The 15,829-nt window shown below is 42.7% G+C and overlaps 1 protein-coding gene and 1 long non-coding RNA gene across 2 annotated transcripts in view; both read left to right on the top strand.

The window, feature by feature from the left end:
• cdc73 (cell division cycle 73, Paf1/RNA polymerase II complex component, homolog (S. cerevisiae)) overlaps nucleotides 1-15,829 on the top strand; it is a 46,659-nt gene that overhangs the window by 24,378 nt on the left and 6,452 nt on the right. Inside the window, exons 11-13 of the mRNA XM_060059917.1 lie at nucleotides 992-1,049; nucleotides 2,737-2,772; nucleotides 2,981-3,068. Of these exons, the coding sequence (XP_059915900.1) occupies nucleotides 992-1,049; nucleotides 2,737-2,772; nucleotides 2,981-3,068 (182 nt within the window). The remainder of the gene's footprint in view (nucleotides 1-991; nucleotides 1,050-2,736; nucleotides 2,773-2,980; nucleotides 3,069-15,829) is intronic.
• Nucleotides 11,707-14,424, top strand: LOC132463632 (uncharacterized). The gene is made up of 2 exons (XR_009527083.1): nucleotides 11,707-13,418; nucleotides 13,476-14,424. It is a non-coding gene; the product is annotated as an uncharacterized LOC132463632 (long non-coding RNA).

The following is a 15,829-nucleotide window of genomic DNA, read 5'->3' as shown; positions in this document are numbered from 1 at the left end:
GATGCGATGTAGCTGGTTGCAGCTCTTGGCAGCTCGTGGCTCTTTTTAAAATTTGCGGGTCGCGGACGATGCGTTGCAGACGGTTGCAGCTCGTGGCTCTTTATATTTCGCGAGTCATGGATAGATCGCGTCAAACATACATTATCGCGATAGAGCAATATAACTAAAATCTCTATCGTAGGCCATTTTTTATCGTTTATATCGTATATCGTTTATATCGCGCATTCCTACCTCCCAGGCAACACACGCCTTTCGCCTTTACTACCAAAGATAGATACCAACGACCAAGTTAAAATTGCACAAAATCTTAGACTGTTGTTCAGTTGTTAATTTACAATGTTTAGCAATTTATTTATTTCTAAATATTTGTATCGTTAAAATTGCACAAATTAATTCACTGTTCTTGTTCTTGGTATTTTGAAAAGGTGCTGATTTATTAATTCTATATTACTATTATTTAATATTTAGTGTTCATATTAGTGCAAATAATTGTTGAATGTAGTACAGAGTCTGTGGTCTTATCGCGCAAACAGACAGCGGTCAGACAGCAACCCCCCATCCCGGCCGGAAAACCCCTCCACCTTAACTCACAAATTTGCTTCGGGAAACCCGAAATTTAGTAAAGATGAACAGAACAGGTAGCAAAGTTTGGACACCTTTTAGTATGCATGAAGCTCTGATGTAACCAGGTTGAACTCGGACTGAGTATCCCAAAGCCACTGGCGTCGACTCGTATTGCTGTTTTGCGTTATTCAAATAAAATTGGATTTACTAATTGTACCACTTTATAAAACGATGAGTTGATAAAAAGGTGTTTCAGCAGCAGTGGTTCCTGCCTGCTGCCTGTTACAGTGAAAGATGCACACTGAATGGACTATTTTTTCAATATTCAGATATTCGTTTGGAATCCTAAGGAATATCGGTTTCTTGATGTATTCAGGCCTCAAACCGATGCAGAGGGGTCTGATTGGTCTGCTTGATGTGTCCTCAGGAAGGGGCATCTGCCAGGAAGGCCCAGGCCCCAGTGCTGCAGCCCGTCCCTCGGCCAGGTGAGCACCAACCCAAACCTGGACCAGCTCCGTCCACTTCTTCGTCTCATGTTGTTCTTGAACTGTTGTGCCTTCTGCCCGGGCACCGACGGTCCACAAGGTCCTGGCCCAGGGTATTCTAGGGGGTCTTGACTAGGGATGTGCATTTCTGGCAAAAATACTATTCGATATTCGCTGAGAAGTATTCGAATAATATTTGAAAATCGGTCAATCAAGAACCCCCCCATGCACGCACGCAACTCGGATACACGCGAAACAATGACACAGGGAGAGGCTTTTATGATTTGTATTAAATCAATCCGTTTATTCAAACAACTGCGCCATCAACACTCAACATCCAAATTATTTAACCTCTTAAGCTCCAGCCTATTTTTAATTGTCTAAATTGTCTAATATGCTTGGTGTTTGAGTTGTGTTTGGTGTGAGAAAATGACTTGTATGTGCTTGTAATGGAGTTTCTCATGTTTGATTTGATATTTCTCATGTTTAATTCTATATGACTATTTCTACATAATAAGGGCAGTGTTGTATGCCTTTTGCTGCGAGAGTGATCATGGTCTTACCAAATCTGGGGAACCTCGAGTTTAAGAAGTTAAACGTGGGCTTAGGCAAAACAGATCGCTATTTATTTTGACAGTGAAAAAAAAATCTCTATTTATAAATGTACATTTACATCCATAGTTTCGTTCTGTATCAAAATTAATTGTTCATACGAAAATGTGCTATGCCATAATGATTTTAGGCATAGGTTAGCGGAATACAGTTGTAATTTTAATAATGAAAGTAAGTGGTCATAGTCTTGCACTATCTAAAAGAAAAATGTTCGGGATGAAGACGGGTGCGTTATCTGTTGACAATTAGTCCAGCTTCGGAGAACACGCGCTCTGATGGCACTGACGTAGCAGGCACAACCAAGTATGTGTTTGCCAATTTTGTCAGGCGGGAATAGAGGTACATACTTGTTAGATTACATCATTCTCTACACTAGCCCTACTAGGGATGGGGGTGGGGGGTCGTTTTATGGGAGAATCAGGACTTTTTGCTTCCCCAATTATCTTCTGGTGGACAAAAAAATTGGTTTGTTTAAAAAATAATTTCACAAATTCAATGTGGTCTTAATAGAGGCAGCTATAGTTTGTTCCACAATCTGTCTACAACAGCTTTGTTCTGTGTCAACAACCAATTTATCGTATCAAGCTAAGTACAGAATCACTATTTCTGGACCATCAAATCAAAAAAATATCGACCCTCAAACAATGTTTTCCTATAAGTGGTATCGTTGTCTGACCCTTATCGCCCCTCCCATGGATCCTCACTGTCACGTGGTTAACAGAAGGTCTTCGGCTACGGCCATGAAGTGCTCTTTGTCTCCAGGGCCTGATGGCATAGCCCTCTCTTCTGGCAGCAGGGTAACCCATGACTGGGTTCATGGCCCTTTCTCCTGGCAGCAGGGTAACGCATGACTATGGGTTCATGGCTTTAAGAAAGAGAGCAATTGTATCTGTGCCATGGACTGATGGTGGCAAGCTTTACATTTTTCTCAAAGTTGTAATCTTGCTTGCTGTTCACTCTAGTGTTTGTTGTTCAACTGACGTGGTATTGTCTGTGTATGAAAGGTCTGGGTGAGAAGCTTTTAGGGAAAGCTCTACACTGCTCTTACAAGATTTTCCTCCTTTTCTCTTTTCAGTGTCTCAAGCCAGACCTCCACCAAATCAGAAGAAAGGTATCTATCCACTTGAATCACATTTACTGATCGTTTTTTATAAATGTGCGAGTGTAAGAAGCGTCATGGAAGCAAAGAATTTGTTTTTATTTGAGAATGATTTAGGGACAATACACCAACAGCCTCTTCAATCAAACGGCATTTTGAATGATTAGGGCCCATCTGATATGAATATACCTGACTGTAGTCTTGTGCTCTGTGTTTTCAGGATCTCGGACACCAATCATCATCATCCCAGCCGCCACCACCTCCCTCATCACCATGCTCAACGCCAAAGAGCTTCTGCAGGACCTCAAGTGAGTCTCCTTCTCTTTGGGCCTGTGCAGTAAAAGTGTGCACATTAGTCATGTGTTCGCACATTTGTTGCTTGTGCGGTAGTGTTTGTAGTCTTTTTTTCTTTTTTTAAGTGCTAGTGCTATAAGTGAAAAGCACCAATGGGTCTGAAAGCCTGAGCACGGAGGCAGAAGGTCCATGGGTCGATCCGCTCCATCATTTAGGGATGGTGGCAGTGCTGCCAGATTGTGCCATTTTTCCCACCCAATCTAACAACTTTGACCCAAGATCAATCGGTGAACCTAATCGTTTACTTATTCACAACATACCAATAAGTCAGGTTACGTCATATAAGTATTTGGGTGTTTTTATTGAATGCTCTGGCGTCTGTTCAGCTTTAAAATAGTTGGCCACCAAGAACAGGGCTACCTACAGTTGCTGTATGAAAAGTCAGGGCTCAGTGAGGCACATACGATTCTGAATGATCCAACCCACATACTGAATCAGGAAATGGGGTTGCAACCATCAGGTAGACGAATTAGAATGCCTAACTCCAGGTTCAAAAAATATAAAAACTCATTCATCCCAGCTGCAATTAAGATGTGAAATAGTAACAAATGACTGTTACCTAGTATTTATTTGATCTATCGGTCTTAAGGTACGGACACACCAACCGCGTTACTCGCGTTAGGGGTGTCGAAAATCGGCATTTTTGCATTGGTCTAGACGCGTTGCGTGAGGGGCGTTAGACGCGGCAGACGCACGTAATTACGCACGTAAACGCAGTAACGCGCCCAACGCACCAACGCCCGGAGTTCAAAGAATTGAACTTTCAACGCTCCAACGCGTGACGCTTAGCCGCGATAGCCAATCAGCATGGAGCTTGACCCGACGTCACTGGCAGAGAGTAGTGACGCTTGCACAGAAGCATACGGCCGACATCTTTCTTTATTCTGGGTGGAAATAGTAACATAGTTACGCCATTAAATGTGTTTATGGAAACATTTTTAGCGAGAAATGTGCATTTTACTTTCTTAATGTTCGCTCGGTGAATGTGAAGGATTTTTGGTTTGATAGTTATGACGAAGAGGGAACGCTCCGTTCATTTGCATGGACAGAGTCTCTGGTTGCTAAGCAACCTCAACGTCTTGGCGGACTATATCTCTGCTGATCAACACTACGAATGCTGGAAACACACCAGACACACCATGTGAAGTTATTTAACCCGATTATTGTTATTTATATCCAAGATTATTTGGCCCAATCTGGCAACACTGAATAATGGATGTATTGTACGATACCGTAACTACAGGAATACAGGCCGCATCGTACATAAGCCGTACTTGCAAACAACTAAGGCTTGAGGAAACTACGCCCTCCCCCCCTCCCCCCACGTGCTGAAAGTCAAGACACTCTTATGATGTGTACTCATTTCAAGTGTTTTTCATCGAAAAGCTGCAGCATAACAAATGCATGAGTCCATGAAAATACTTTCAAATTCTTTGTTTATATCGAAGGATTTCTGTGCGCTTTGAAGGATAGTTATGGGAGTAAATCTGTCATCGGATTTAGAAAATAAAATGTATTTAAAAATATTAATGCAGTTAAATAACGGAAATAATGTCTGGATTTTTTGCCACTGAATTAAAGCCATTGAATTTATAGCACTGAATATTTATGAATTGAAAGAACTTATCGGATTTGTTTTCTTCTGAATTTAACTATTCAATGTCCCCAAATTCAACATGCCAAATTCAGCTTCATAATTCAATGTACGAAATTCAGAGTTAATATCGGGGGACCCAAGGAAGAGCAATCGATCGTAGATGCTGGACGATGTTCAAGCAAGGAGAGCGAGTGGGTGTTACACCGAATTCTGCGACCCACCGAAAAGTGTGACCCCAGGGGGCGCTGTTGCACCTTTTCGGCAACATGCACAAGTTTGACACGTAAACAGGCAGGAAGTCGTTCAGAAACATGCACGACCCTAAAACGTAATGTTTGTATCATCATTGATCACTCGGAATTGGTGCATTCGTTTTGGGACACTGGGCTCGCGTTAAGTGATTGGAGCAAAACGTTTGATATTCTTCTGTGGTGGCATAATGAGCACGCAACGAGTGCGCAGAGCCGATTTGCATGATGCAGATGTGAGGATGACAAATCCTCACGTAAAAGTGTTAAAAAATCAGGTTTGCATTATAACAAAAAAAACATAAGATCCACCCAACCCCCCCTCAACATGCTATTAAAATTCAAATTCAGTGGCAAAAATTCCAGATAATTTATTTCAATGCATAAATATTCAGTGCTTACATTTCAGAGGCTTTTTATTTTCAAAATCCGATGAGACAGATTTACTGTCAGGATTTACACTATCCTGACACTATCAGGATAGTGTCACAGGCAGTGTTTCCCACAGGATTTTTGGAGACTATGGTGGGTTGCTCGCAATCCGGGGTCTGGGGGCATGCTCTCCTGGGAGAAAATTTGAATAGATTTCATTTAAATGAATCAATCTGGTGAATTTTGAGAACCAAATATGACATATAAATTACTGACCAATGACGTACAAACTGCTGATTACTGATATGAATGTTGATGACAAAATGTAAAGGGTCATACTGAATGGGGTTGAGGAGTTTTCAGAAAGCATTTAAGAAGAAAAGATAAACAAAAATGACAAACACAGTTCTAAGCCTTTGTACTACTAGTTTATTATTAGCGGTTCGAGCAGTGAAGCTGCTCCCTATTGTTTCTGTGACGTGTTTTTTTTTTCCCCCCCTCAAATTCTGTCATACTGCAGCCTATACCGTAATTCGAAAACTCTTTAAATTTTCAGGTATGGTTACCAATAACCTCCACCCAAAGGTGGCGCTATTTAAAAAAAAATCATCAACTAGCCTTATTTCTCCTTACCAGATTGACCCTTGTCTCAAAATTCTTTCATCATATTAATCTCTACAATCCGATGCATATTTCTCAGCGTGGTCTTCTGTTCTAAAAATGTTTACTTTTCCCACAATTTCATAGAAAAGCCAAACGTCCAGTCTCAACCAATTTTGCCTATGTGACTATTTTGTTAGGAAGTTTTCCCTAATGGTGCGGCCACACCAACCGCGTTACTCGCGTTGGATAACGCGAGTAACGCGCCTAACCTGACGCTTGCTCAGTGTGTGGTGGTTCAACGCTTCCAACGCGTCAACGCGCCAACGCAGCTAGATGAGTCCATGTCCATGCAAGTGAACGGAGCGTTCCCTCTTCGTCATAACTATCAAACCAAATGTCCTTCACATTCACCAAGCGAACATTATGAAAGTAAAATGCACATTTCTCGCTAAAAATGTTTCCATAAACGCATTTAATGGCGTAACTATAACTATTTCCACCCAGAATAAAGAAAGATGTCGGCCGTGGCTGCGCTGGAGTCCGAGGTAGGAAACCCAAACGCCACCGTGTTTGGGTGCATGATAGAGCTTAGATCGGGTTCGATTAAATAATCTCGGATATAAATAACAATAATCGGGTTAAATAACTTCACATGGTGTGTCTGGTGTGTTTCCAGCATTCGCAGTGTTGATCAGCAGAGATATAGGCCGCCAAGACGTTGAGGTTGCTTAGCTACCAGAGACTCTGTCCATGCAAGTGAACGGAGCGTTCCCTCTTCGTCATAACTATCAAACCAAACATCCTTCACATTCACAGAGCGAACATTATGAAAGTAAAATGCACATTTCTCGCTAGAAATGTTTCCATAAACGCATTTAATGGCGTAACTATGTTACTATTTCCACCCAGAATAAAGAAAGATGTCGGCCGTATGATTCTGTGCAAGCTCACTACTCTCTGCCAGTGATGTCGGGTCAAGCTCCACACTGATTGGCTATCGCGGCTAAGCGTCACGCGTTGGAGCGTTGAAAGTCCAATTTTCTGAACTCCGGGCGTTGGTGCGTTGGGCGCGTTACTGCGTTTACGTGCGTAATTACGTGCAACTGCCGCGTCTAACGCCCCCAACGCAACGCTTCAACGCTTCAACTCGTGTAACGCACCTAGACCAATGGTTCCCTATGCAAAATTGACGATTTTCAACGCCCCTAACGCGAGTAACGCGGTTGGTGTGGCCGTACCTTAAGAGTTTTCTTGATGTTGTGTGCTTATCAAAAGACATTTTCACTGTGTGAATGAGGCTTCATGCAGTTCAGGAATGTCAGTGGCTCAATGGGATAATGCCTTTTACTGGTGATCCTTAGGCTACGTTTACACGATGATTGTCTGAACAGAGGACGCAAAAGTGGCGTCGCGTATTCACTTTTCGGGATGAAATCTGCGTGCATACGGTGACGCAGAAGTGTGTGGAATTCGATTGGGTATGCATGCCAGGCGGCTAGGTGATGCTGTGATACACTATCACACAACACCGCCATGTCTGAGCGCATGCGTAGAATCTTCCTTCTTCTCTTATCCGTGCCACGAAAACCAAAAAGATCCTTCTCTGTTCAATAATTCTATCTGTACATATCCTGTACATTTCGTGAAAAGACTGCTGTACGCTTGTTAGAGCTGCCAGAGCAGCTTGAAGGTCCGACGCATGGAAATAATCTGACACGTTTGTTTATTTCCTTGTGCTGGCACATTTATGTGACGTAAACGCGTACGCGATGTGAGCAGATCTGAGCAGTGTTTTGCGTCTTGGCAGTGTAGACGGAAACGCTACGGCGGAGCGTATTCAACTTTTCCACTCTGGAGGGTGGTTTCAGATTTATGCGTTTTCATGCCCCAAAAACGCTGTCACCGTCTGAACGAAAGGCACTTCCGATAAAATATTTTGTCGTTTTTACCCGCAAGCGTCCTCGTGTAAACGGGGCCCTAGTTTGAGAGTTTGAAACCTGATTAGAGAATTATGAATAAGCTGAACATGACATTCGGTCATTGCCACTCATTCAAGAAACACAACATTGAACAGCAGCTGAAATTCATCAGGCAATCAACATTCAGGCTCATTAGTTTCCAAGAGTCTGACTGCCAAGAAACAGTATGGCATTAAGGGGAATTTCTTGGTTAACCATTTTTCTTCCGTTAATGTTCTGGACTACAAATGTTTAATTTCCCCAGAATTTCAAAGATGTTTCAGGTATATGCTTTTAAGAAAGCCCTTAATTCACTTGAGAAATGTGTGCTTGGAGTTTTCTGGATGTTGTGTGCTTATCAATAGACATTTTGACCATGTGAATGAGGCTGCAGTTCAGGTTGAACTGAACAAGCTGAACATGACATTCAGTATTGCATTAAGTGGAACATCTTTCCTTCATAATTATGTCATATTTATATATCTTACTTTAGTGTGTTCTTGACTTTTAATTTTGCTCGGACCCCGTTAATCACCGCTTGCGGTTATAATTATAATTATTATAATGAATACTATTCAATTCATAGATTCTGTGCATACCAAATACTCTCTAACTCCCCTACACGCACACATTACATCGACACACGCACACACTCATGGCTGGTTCAGACTACATGATTCTCAGATATTCCTCCACGATTTTAACATTTCCCACTATGCGATCACAGAGCCAGGAAATCGGGCTTTGTCTCATCGGACAACTGGCCAGACTACAAGATTTGAGGGTGACCGGTATATTTAACGTTTTCATTCTTGCACTCCGCCACCAACGTATCATTCCTGAACCGGTTCGGAACGTAAAATAACGTTTGTTCTTAACTTTCCGGCAGTGTTATTGGGCCTAGTCTATTTTTGTGGTCGATACCTTACAATAGACCTAGTTATTGGTATTGGTTCTTAATTTACAGTTTTCTAAATGCGCAAAAATCATAAATCACAGGCAGCATCCAAAAATATTCGTGATATCCATCTCACATACCAGGCAGACTGCTGCTGACTGTAGCCTATATTCTATGATAAACATAATTTTGTATCAAAATCATTTCTGGATAAGTGGGCTAGAAATTCCTTACAACCTGGTTGTAAGTTGTATCCATATTCCATGGAGATCTTCAGATATAGAGGCTCCCTCAATCATTTCTAACCCCGCCATAAGCGAATATGTTGTATTTTGTATGTTGCTGACAAATACCCAAGTCTCTCCAACCACTTCCAATTTAACTCTACATTTCATTGTGCAAACATTTAAAATCCCGACTTTGAAACGACATAAGGCCTGGGAAGGCAAAATATATTATCTTCACAGCCCTACATTACAAACATAATTTCCAAATCAATTTCACTGTGTGAGTAAGGCCTATTTAAGATCGCAACTGAAATGGCATACGGCCTCTCGCCAGGGTGGTTTTTCATGAATATAGGCTATGCTTTTGTGAAATGTTATGGGCTATTTAGAGAACGGAAAAATACCCGTTATTAACCGGTTTTGGGGATTTCAGAATAACGTTTCTGTTCCGGATCAGTTGAAGACCATTTGGTTTTCGGTTTTCGTTTTCGTTCTTTGAACCGGTTCGGAGCCCTGGTTTGCAGACACAACCGGACTCGTTCATTCACTAAACTGACATGCGAAATTGTCGCTCTCCTCGCGCGCCGTCCACTCACTCGCTGAAGTCACTCGCACACACTTTGCCATTCTCGCGCACACACATACGCTACTCTTGTAATAGAAGCGTAGTGTGTACTGAATACATGTTGATGATGATACACTTCCTATAGGGGATAACTACATTGGCACAACACCTGCTTCCTCATCACAACATTTCTCGCGATCAACTCCAACTCAGCCCGCGATTGACTGGTAGAACGCAATCGACTGGTTGGGCACCCCTGCTCTAGAATCTTTACTTGTATCATTAACAAATACACGCAGCAACAACGCAGCAGCAAAGTGTAAATAACAATGGATCCCGAGTTCCTATACTAGGCATTATGATGCAGGGCTCCAGACTAACTTTTTCCTTGGGTGCACTGGTGCGCCTAAATTTTTAATTTGGGTGTACCAGCACGTATTTATGGGGGGGGTGGGGGGTTGGGCCATGCCTGCCTTGCGCTGAGTTGTTGACGGGGGGGGGGGCAACCGGGCAGCTGCACCGGTTGCACCGTCGATATTTACGGCATTGATTACTAATATTTTGACCATTAAATAAATGGCTTAAATAAATGACGAATCTGTATCTCTCATAAAGAATATCGTCAGACAATGCCAAGGGATCGGTTCTGTCTCGAAAAACCCTCTGTCTCCGGAGAGACGCGTGTACGATAAGTGCACCGAGGTCCATGGGAACACCCACAAATGGTGACGCCATTATCGGAGGAGGGGATAGGAAGCTGCGCACGGCGATATAAGTCGGCGATCTCCGGGTAGACTCGCTGAAAAGCTGCTCCTGACCAGGTTTGGTTGCGAGCGTAAGTCACCAATGGTGATACAGCGACGCTTAAAGAGATCGACTTTCATGGTACAGCTAAGCCAGGCTTTCAGCTCAACATACCTCGCTAACCCTCTGATCGAGCTTCGCAGTACAGGCCCCTGGATTGGGGGTTTGTTTACCGGCGTTGCTATTGTTACCGGTCTTGCGTGTTCCAACGGCTTATTAGGTATCTAATAAATCGCTGTCTAATCAATACTTCATTCACTGCCTCTCCCGTGGTCATTGCAATATTATGAATAGACTGCTCTGTAAAAAAATAAAAAATTATAATCATACCAGATAAATTTTCAGTCGCACCGGTGCGCCCAAATGAAATATTTGGTTGCACTACCCCGAATTCTAGACGCATGTGCGCCCAAATTAGGCGCACTCTGGAGCCCTGTGATGGCGGTCCTCTGCGTAGTGCAATGAAGTCTAGTTAGTAGAGATGAGCTGTTAAGTCTTTTTTATTTTTTTAGCAATTGATTCCCGCAACCGCCGATCATCATTGGGGTGACCAGACGTCCCGGTTTTGCAGGGACAGCACCCGATTTTGAGTTGCGTGTTCCGCGTCACGACAAAAGCCTGTCGGCACGCTAAAATGTCCAACCACTATGAAATGTCCCCTGTTGTCAGCGATTACATAGCCAACGTGGTCTTATTATAGCCCATTAACTGAAAGCCACATAGAAAGCATTAAGCATCCAGCATAGGATTTCAACAATGTATGTGAGGGCACACGCAGCAGGGATGATCGTACAGTGGAATGCTTATGGAAAGCCAGCGGCCGAGCGCTGAGCGGCGAGACAATTGTCAGTTTGCCATTTGTCTTGTCAATATGTTAACCTACATGTTGTTAATTTATTTCAACCGCTACCCGCCCGCAATTCCTACAAGTATTCATTTTTTTCACGCAATCCACCCACAACTGGTGGCGGGGTTCCCTCCATGTCAACAATGGATATGTCATTGCGATTCCCCCAAATTTGGCTGACTTTTAAAAATTGTGTACGACTCGCAAATTTGTCTGCGACGAACGAATGGGCCAAAATCAGGCTGAAATTGTGTAGTCTGAACCTGCCATAAAGAAAGCTGCCCTAGACTGCTGGGTTTAACCCAAACAAAGTAACACAGATGTTTGGAGTTTGTCTTTTTTTATGGCGGCCGAAATTAGACTATGGCGGTGCGCCATTGTCTCGACAATGTTCGGGAAACACTGTTCACAGGATTACATGCAGATCTCAAGACTGCGGCCAAAATGGTCACACTGGCGACCATTTACGTGTGAGACGAGGTCATCCTTTACAACATCGCAACGGTAGTAGGTGACCAAGTTCACCCTAAACAACATTGCCTAATCGTGGTGACGAGCCTCCATGTCCCATTCCAATACGACTGCTGAACTAGTGAAACGGTGAATTTGGTTTTGAACAAAAACTAGGGATGCACCGAATTTCCGGCCACCGAAATTTTTTGGCCGAAAATGGCCCAAGAGCGCAATTTCAGTTTTCGGCCGAAATACTTTTGTCACCAAAACAACACGGCCGAAACAGAAATTTGTGATGACGCAAACAAAAAGCACGGCCAGCATACGCTTGTCTGGATAAGCGCCAATATGTCTGCGGTGTGGACGTTTTTCAATGTTTCTGAGAAAGACCCACGTATAGCGATTTGCAAAAATTGCAATGCCTTGATTTTAATGAAGTTAGTACACAGTCATAGCTAGTGGTGCAACGGTTCACGGGTTTCCCGTGATCCGTACGGATCAACCCTCAACCATCAAAGGTTCGGGACGCAAGTGATCCGTGTATCGGCTGATAAAAAAAAAAAAAAATTGTGCTGATCAGCGCATGTTTAAAGGACAATTCCGGTATTAACAACATCAAGTATCGTAGCGAAATACAGTTTCTGTTGTAATTTATTTGGCGTTCCGTAAATCCCATTGAAATGGGAACCGGAAGCGGACATGTTTATGTTTGGTTGTAGACTTTTTGCTCGGTTCTCCACATCAACAGCAGGGCTAGAGCCGAGCGAAAAGACTACAACCAACCTCCCTTGCAATGAGCAATGAAATCAATGGATTTACAAAATGCCAAATAAAACATAACAGAAACTGTATTTCGCTACCATACTTGATGAAAAAAAAGAAGATGAGGATATCTGCATTGCCTTGGGATAGTGTAGACTCTAAACTCTCCCCAGGCAATGCAGACATCCTGAATTGTAAAGCCGGGTTAGGGATTATTTACTATCCATGTTAAAAAGAAGGAATAATGCCTCAGAATGCAATTTTTATAAATATTGACTATGCTTAAAGGAAGCAGGATTATTACCTAATTTTTCACTTTATTTTGTTTTTACACGTTTGAAGACTTTATTTAAAGTCACATTTGTCTTGTTATCTTTATTGTTGTTGTTGATCCGAAAATGATACGACCCGATGACTGGGTCATCAATGATGACCCAGTTTTGTGATCCGTTTCACCCCTAGTCATAGCCATAAATGCAATGGTACTAGGGTTGCCGCGGTGTGGACATTTTCACAACGAGTAGCCAAATACACTCGTGTCAACACCGGTATTACGGACTATAAATGGTATAAACTTTGAAACTAGGTCAACCGCCTTGGTTTCCTCAGGTTTCGGTTTCGGCCAAGAATTTTCATTTCGGTGCATCCCTACTAAAAACCAAAGTGCAATATCACGTAGGCTCTGTGAGGAGGAAGGCCGTGTCTTTCTGATCCGCTCTTGGTCCGAAATGAATTTGCACTGTAGCATTAGAGCAATTGATTCTGGTCATCCGCTGTTGTTTATAGGGCACAAGCTATATCGTTTGCATAATGACGCTGTACGGTAGATGTATTCTGTCACTAATAACGTGTGTGTGTGTGTTTTTCTACCATTGATGGTGGATATCTCCAATTTAATAAAAAAAATTGATGAACAATGAACAGTAAGTACCTGTCTCAGAATTAGATAAAAAGGTAAATATAATCTGAAGTCCCTTTTGCAGTCCTATAATGGATAACTACTCTTGCAAAATATTGATTCCCTGAGGCAATTAGAGGCTTCTTCGATCAGTCTGATCTTGGAAATTGCATGAACTTGTGGAACTGCTGGAAGCATTTAATGGTTGACTACTTCCAGTAGTTGGGGGGCTTTGGCTTCCTAGAGGCTCTGTCCCACACTGAGGTGGTTGGGTCGTCGTTTGACTATGGGTCGATAACTTCAAGCTAGCTCCAGCAATTTTTGTGAAGGAATAAAGGCCTTCGACGTGGCCCATGTGGTTAAGCCCACTTGTAGGCCAAAACTAGCAGGGCTCAAAGTTCCAGTGCTAAAGCAGGCCGCTGCTGCTATGGCCCCCAGCCCACCTGGCTGGGCTGCTAAGGCCCCCAGCCCTACTGGGTGGGCTGCTATGGCCCCCAGCCCTACAGGGTGGGCTGCTATGGCCCCCAGCTGGGTGAGCTCTGCTCTGTTTGCCGCTCAGATTCTGCTCCTTTGAGTCGGTTATATATTGAAAAATACAAAACAGAATAATGTTCACTGCCCGGTTGGGCCTGGAATGGAGTGGGTGTCTTTCCCAATGTTGTCTTTACGACAACATTGACAATAAGTGAAATGGACCTTCTGCTGTCTCCAAACCCCACTTACCAGCTTCTTATGTAGGAGCTGTTTGTACATCCCTGGTCTCCACATGTCTGCGTGATTGGAACAGTTTTCAATGTATACGTCTCCACAACACATGTACACCAGGAGATAAGTGATCAGCCAATCAATATCCAATATGTCTGTGATGCGAAATAGAGAATACCAATATATACTATGAAGTGTTACAAGCTCTTAGTGGTGCAACGGTTCACGGGTTTCCCGTGATCCGTACGGATCAACCATCACGGTTCGGGACGCAAGTGATCCGCGGATCAGCTGATAAAAAAAAAAAAAGTTGTGCGTTGACGTGATCAGCGCATGTTTAGAGGACAATTCCGGTATCAACAACATCATCAAGTATCGTCGCGAAATACAGTTTCTGTTGTGTTTTATTTGCCGTTCCGTAAATCCCATTGAAACGTAAACCGGAACCGGATGTGTTTAGGTTTGGTTGTAGTCTTTTCGCTCGGTTCGCCGTATCAACAGTAGGGCTAAAACCGAGCGAAAAGACTACAACCAACCCCCCTTGCAATGAGCAATGAGTCTCCGAACCGAAATCAATGGATTTACAAAATGCCAAATAAAACACCACAGAAACTGTATTTCGCTACCAAACTAAAAAAAAGAAGATAAGGATGTCTGCATTGCCTTGGGAGACTGTAGACTCTAAACTCTCCCCAGGCAATGCAGACATCCTGAATTGTAAATCCAGGCTTAGGGATTATTTACTATCCTATCCATGTTAAAAAATATTGACCATGCTTAGAGGAAGCAGGATTATTACCTAATTTTTCACTTTATTTTGTTTTTACACAGTTGAAGATTTAAAGTCACATTTGTCTTGTTATCTTTATTGTTGTTGTTGATCCGAAAACGATCCGACCCGTCACTCAAAAACCGTGACCCGATCCGAACCGTGAGCTTTGTGATCCGTTGCACCCCTACAAGCTCTTCAAAAGTAGAGCTGGGCTCGGTTTCCCGAAACCTTCTTAAAGGCTTCTTAACTCTGTCATTCGTAAGCTCTATTTTAAGTTCTACCTTAACATTTTGTGTGTTTCCCAAAACGTTCTTTGCTACGAATCTCTTTCGTAAGTCGTTCGTTGGTAAGGTTGGTCTGAAGCTCTCGTAGAACTTTCTTAGCTCTACCGTAGTGATGGTTCAGCTCCTGATGCTAGTCGCCACCATGGTAACATTTAGAAATCCCTGTTGCGCATGGAACTGCCACATTGACAGTGTTTTGTTTCACCCATCGGTTTATGTCATTCATGAAGAAAATAATTGCTGGAAACCCACAAGCACGAAATAAATTCAATAATTTCAAAGACTTGCAACTTCAAAAGAATATTATTTATTTTACAAATCAAAAATGAACAAAAAATTACTCCTTAATTAAGGTATTGATACTGGGAAACGAATAAACCATTGTAAGCAATGAGTGAACGCAATAAGTGGTTGAAATACTTGTTTCAACCACCGCCTCTTTCCCTTGACGTTTAGTTTTCACCTGATAACACACACTGGCCGGGCAGTGCGCAAAGCCCGCACGACCCCTATAGGTAGCCAAGTCAGACACCTTTTTAAAAAGAAAATCAATAGCCTAATTTGAACGGCTGCGACAGATGTAATTAAGGGTGTAATTTCCTCAATCTCCTCCGCTGTTTCTATATTTTCGTTTTTAATCAGTGTAGGCTATGCTAGTATGTTTGCCCATGGTTAAATACATGTTTAGGCCTACTAGAAGGATTTCAAGCAATGTATTATTT

Source organism: Gadus macrocephalus, chromosome 8 (genome assembly GCF_031168955.1).
Source record: "Gadus macrocephalus chromosome 8, ASM3116895v1".
NCBI lineage: Eukaryota > Metazoa > Chordata > Actinopteri > Gadiformes > Gadidae > Gadus > Gadus macrocephalus.
Note: the sequence above shows the minus strand (reverse complement) of the source record. Positions and strands in the feature narration are given on the sequence as shown.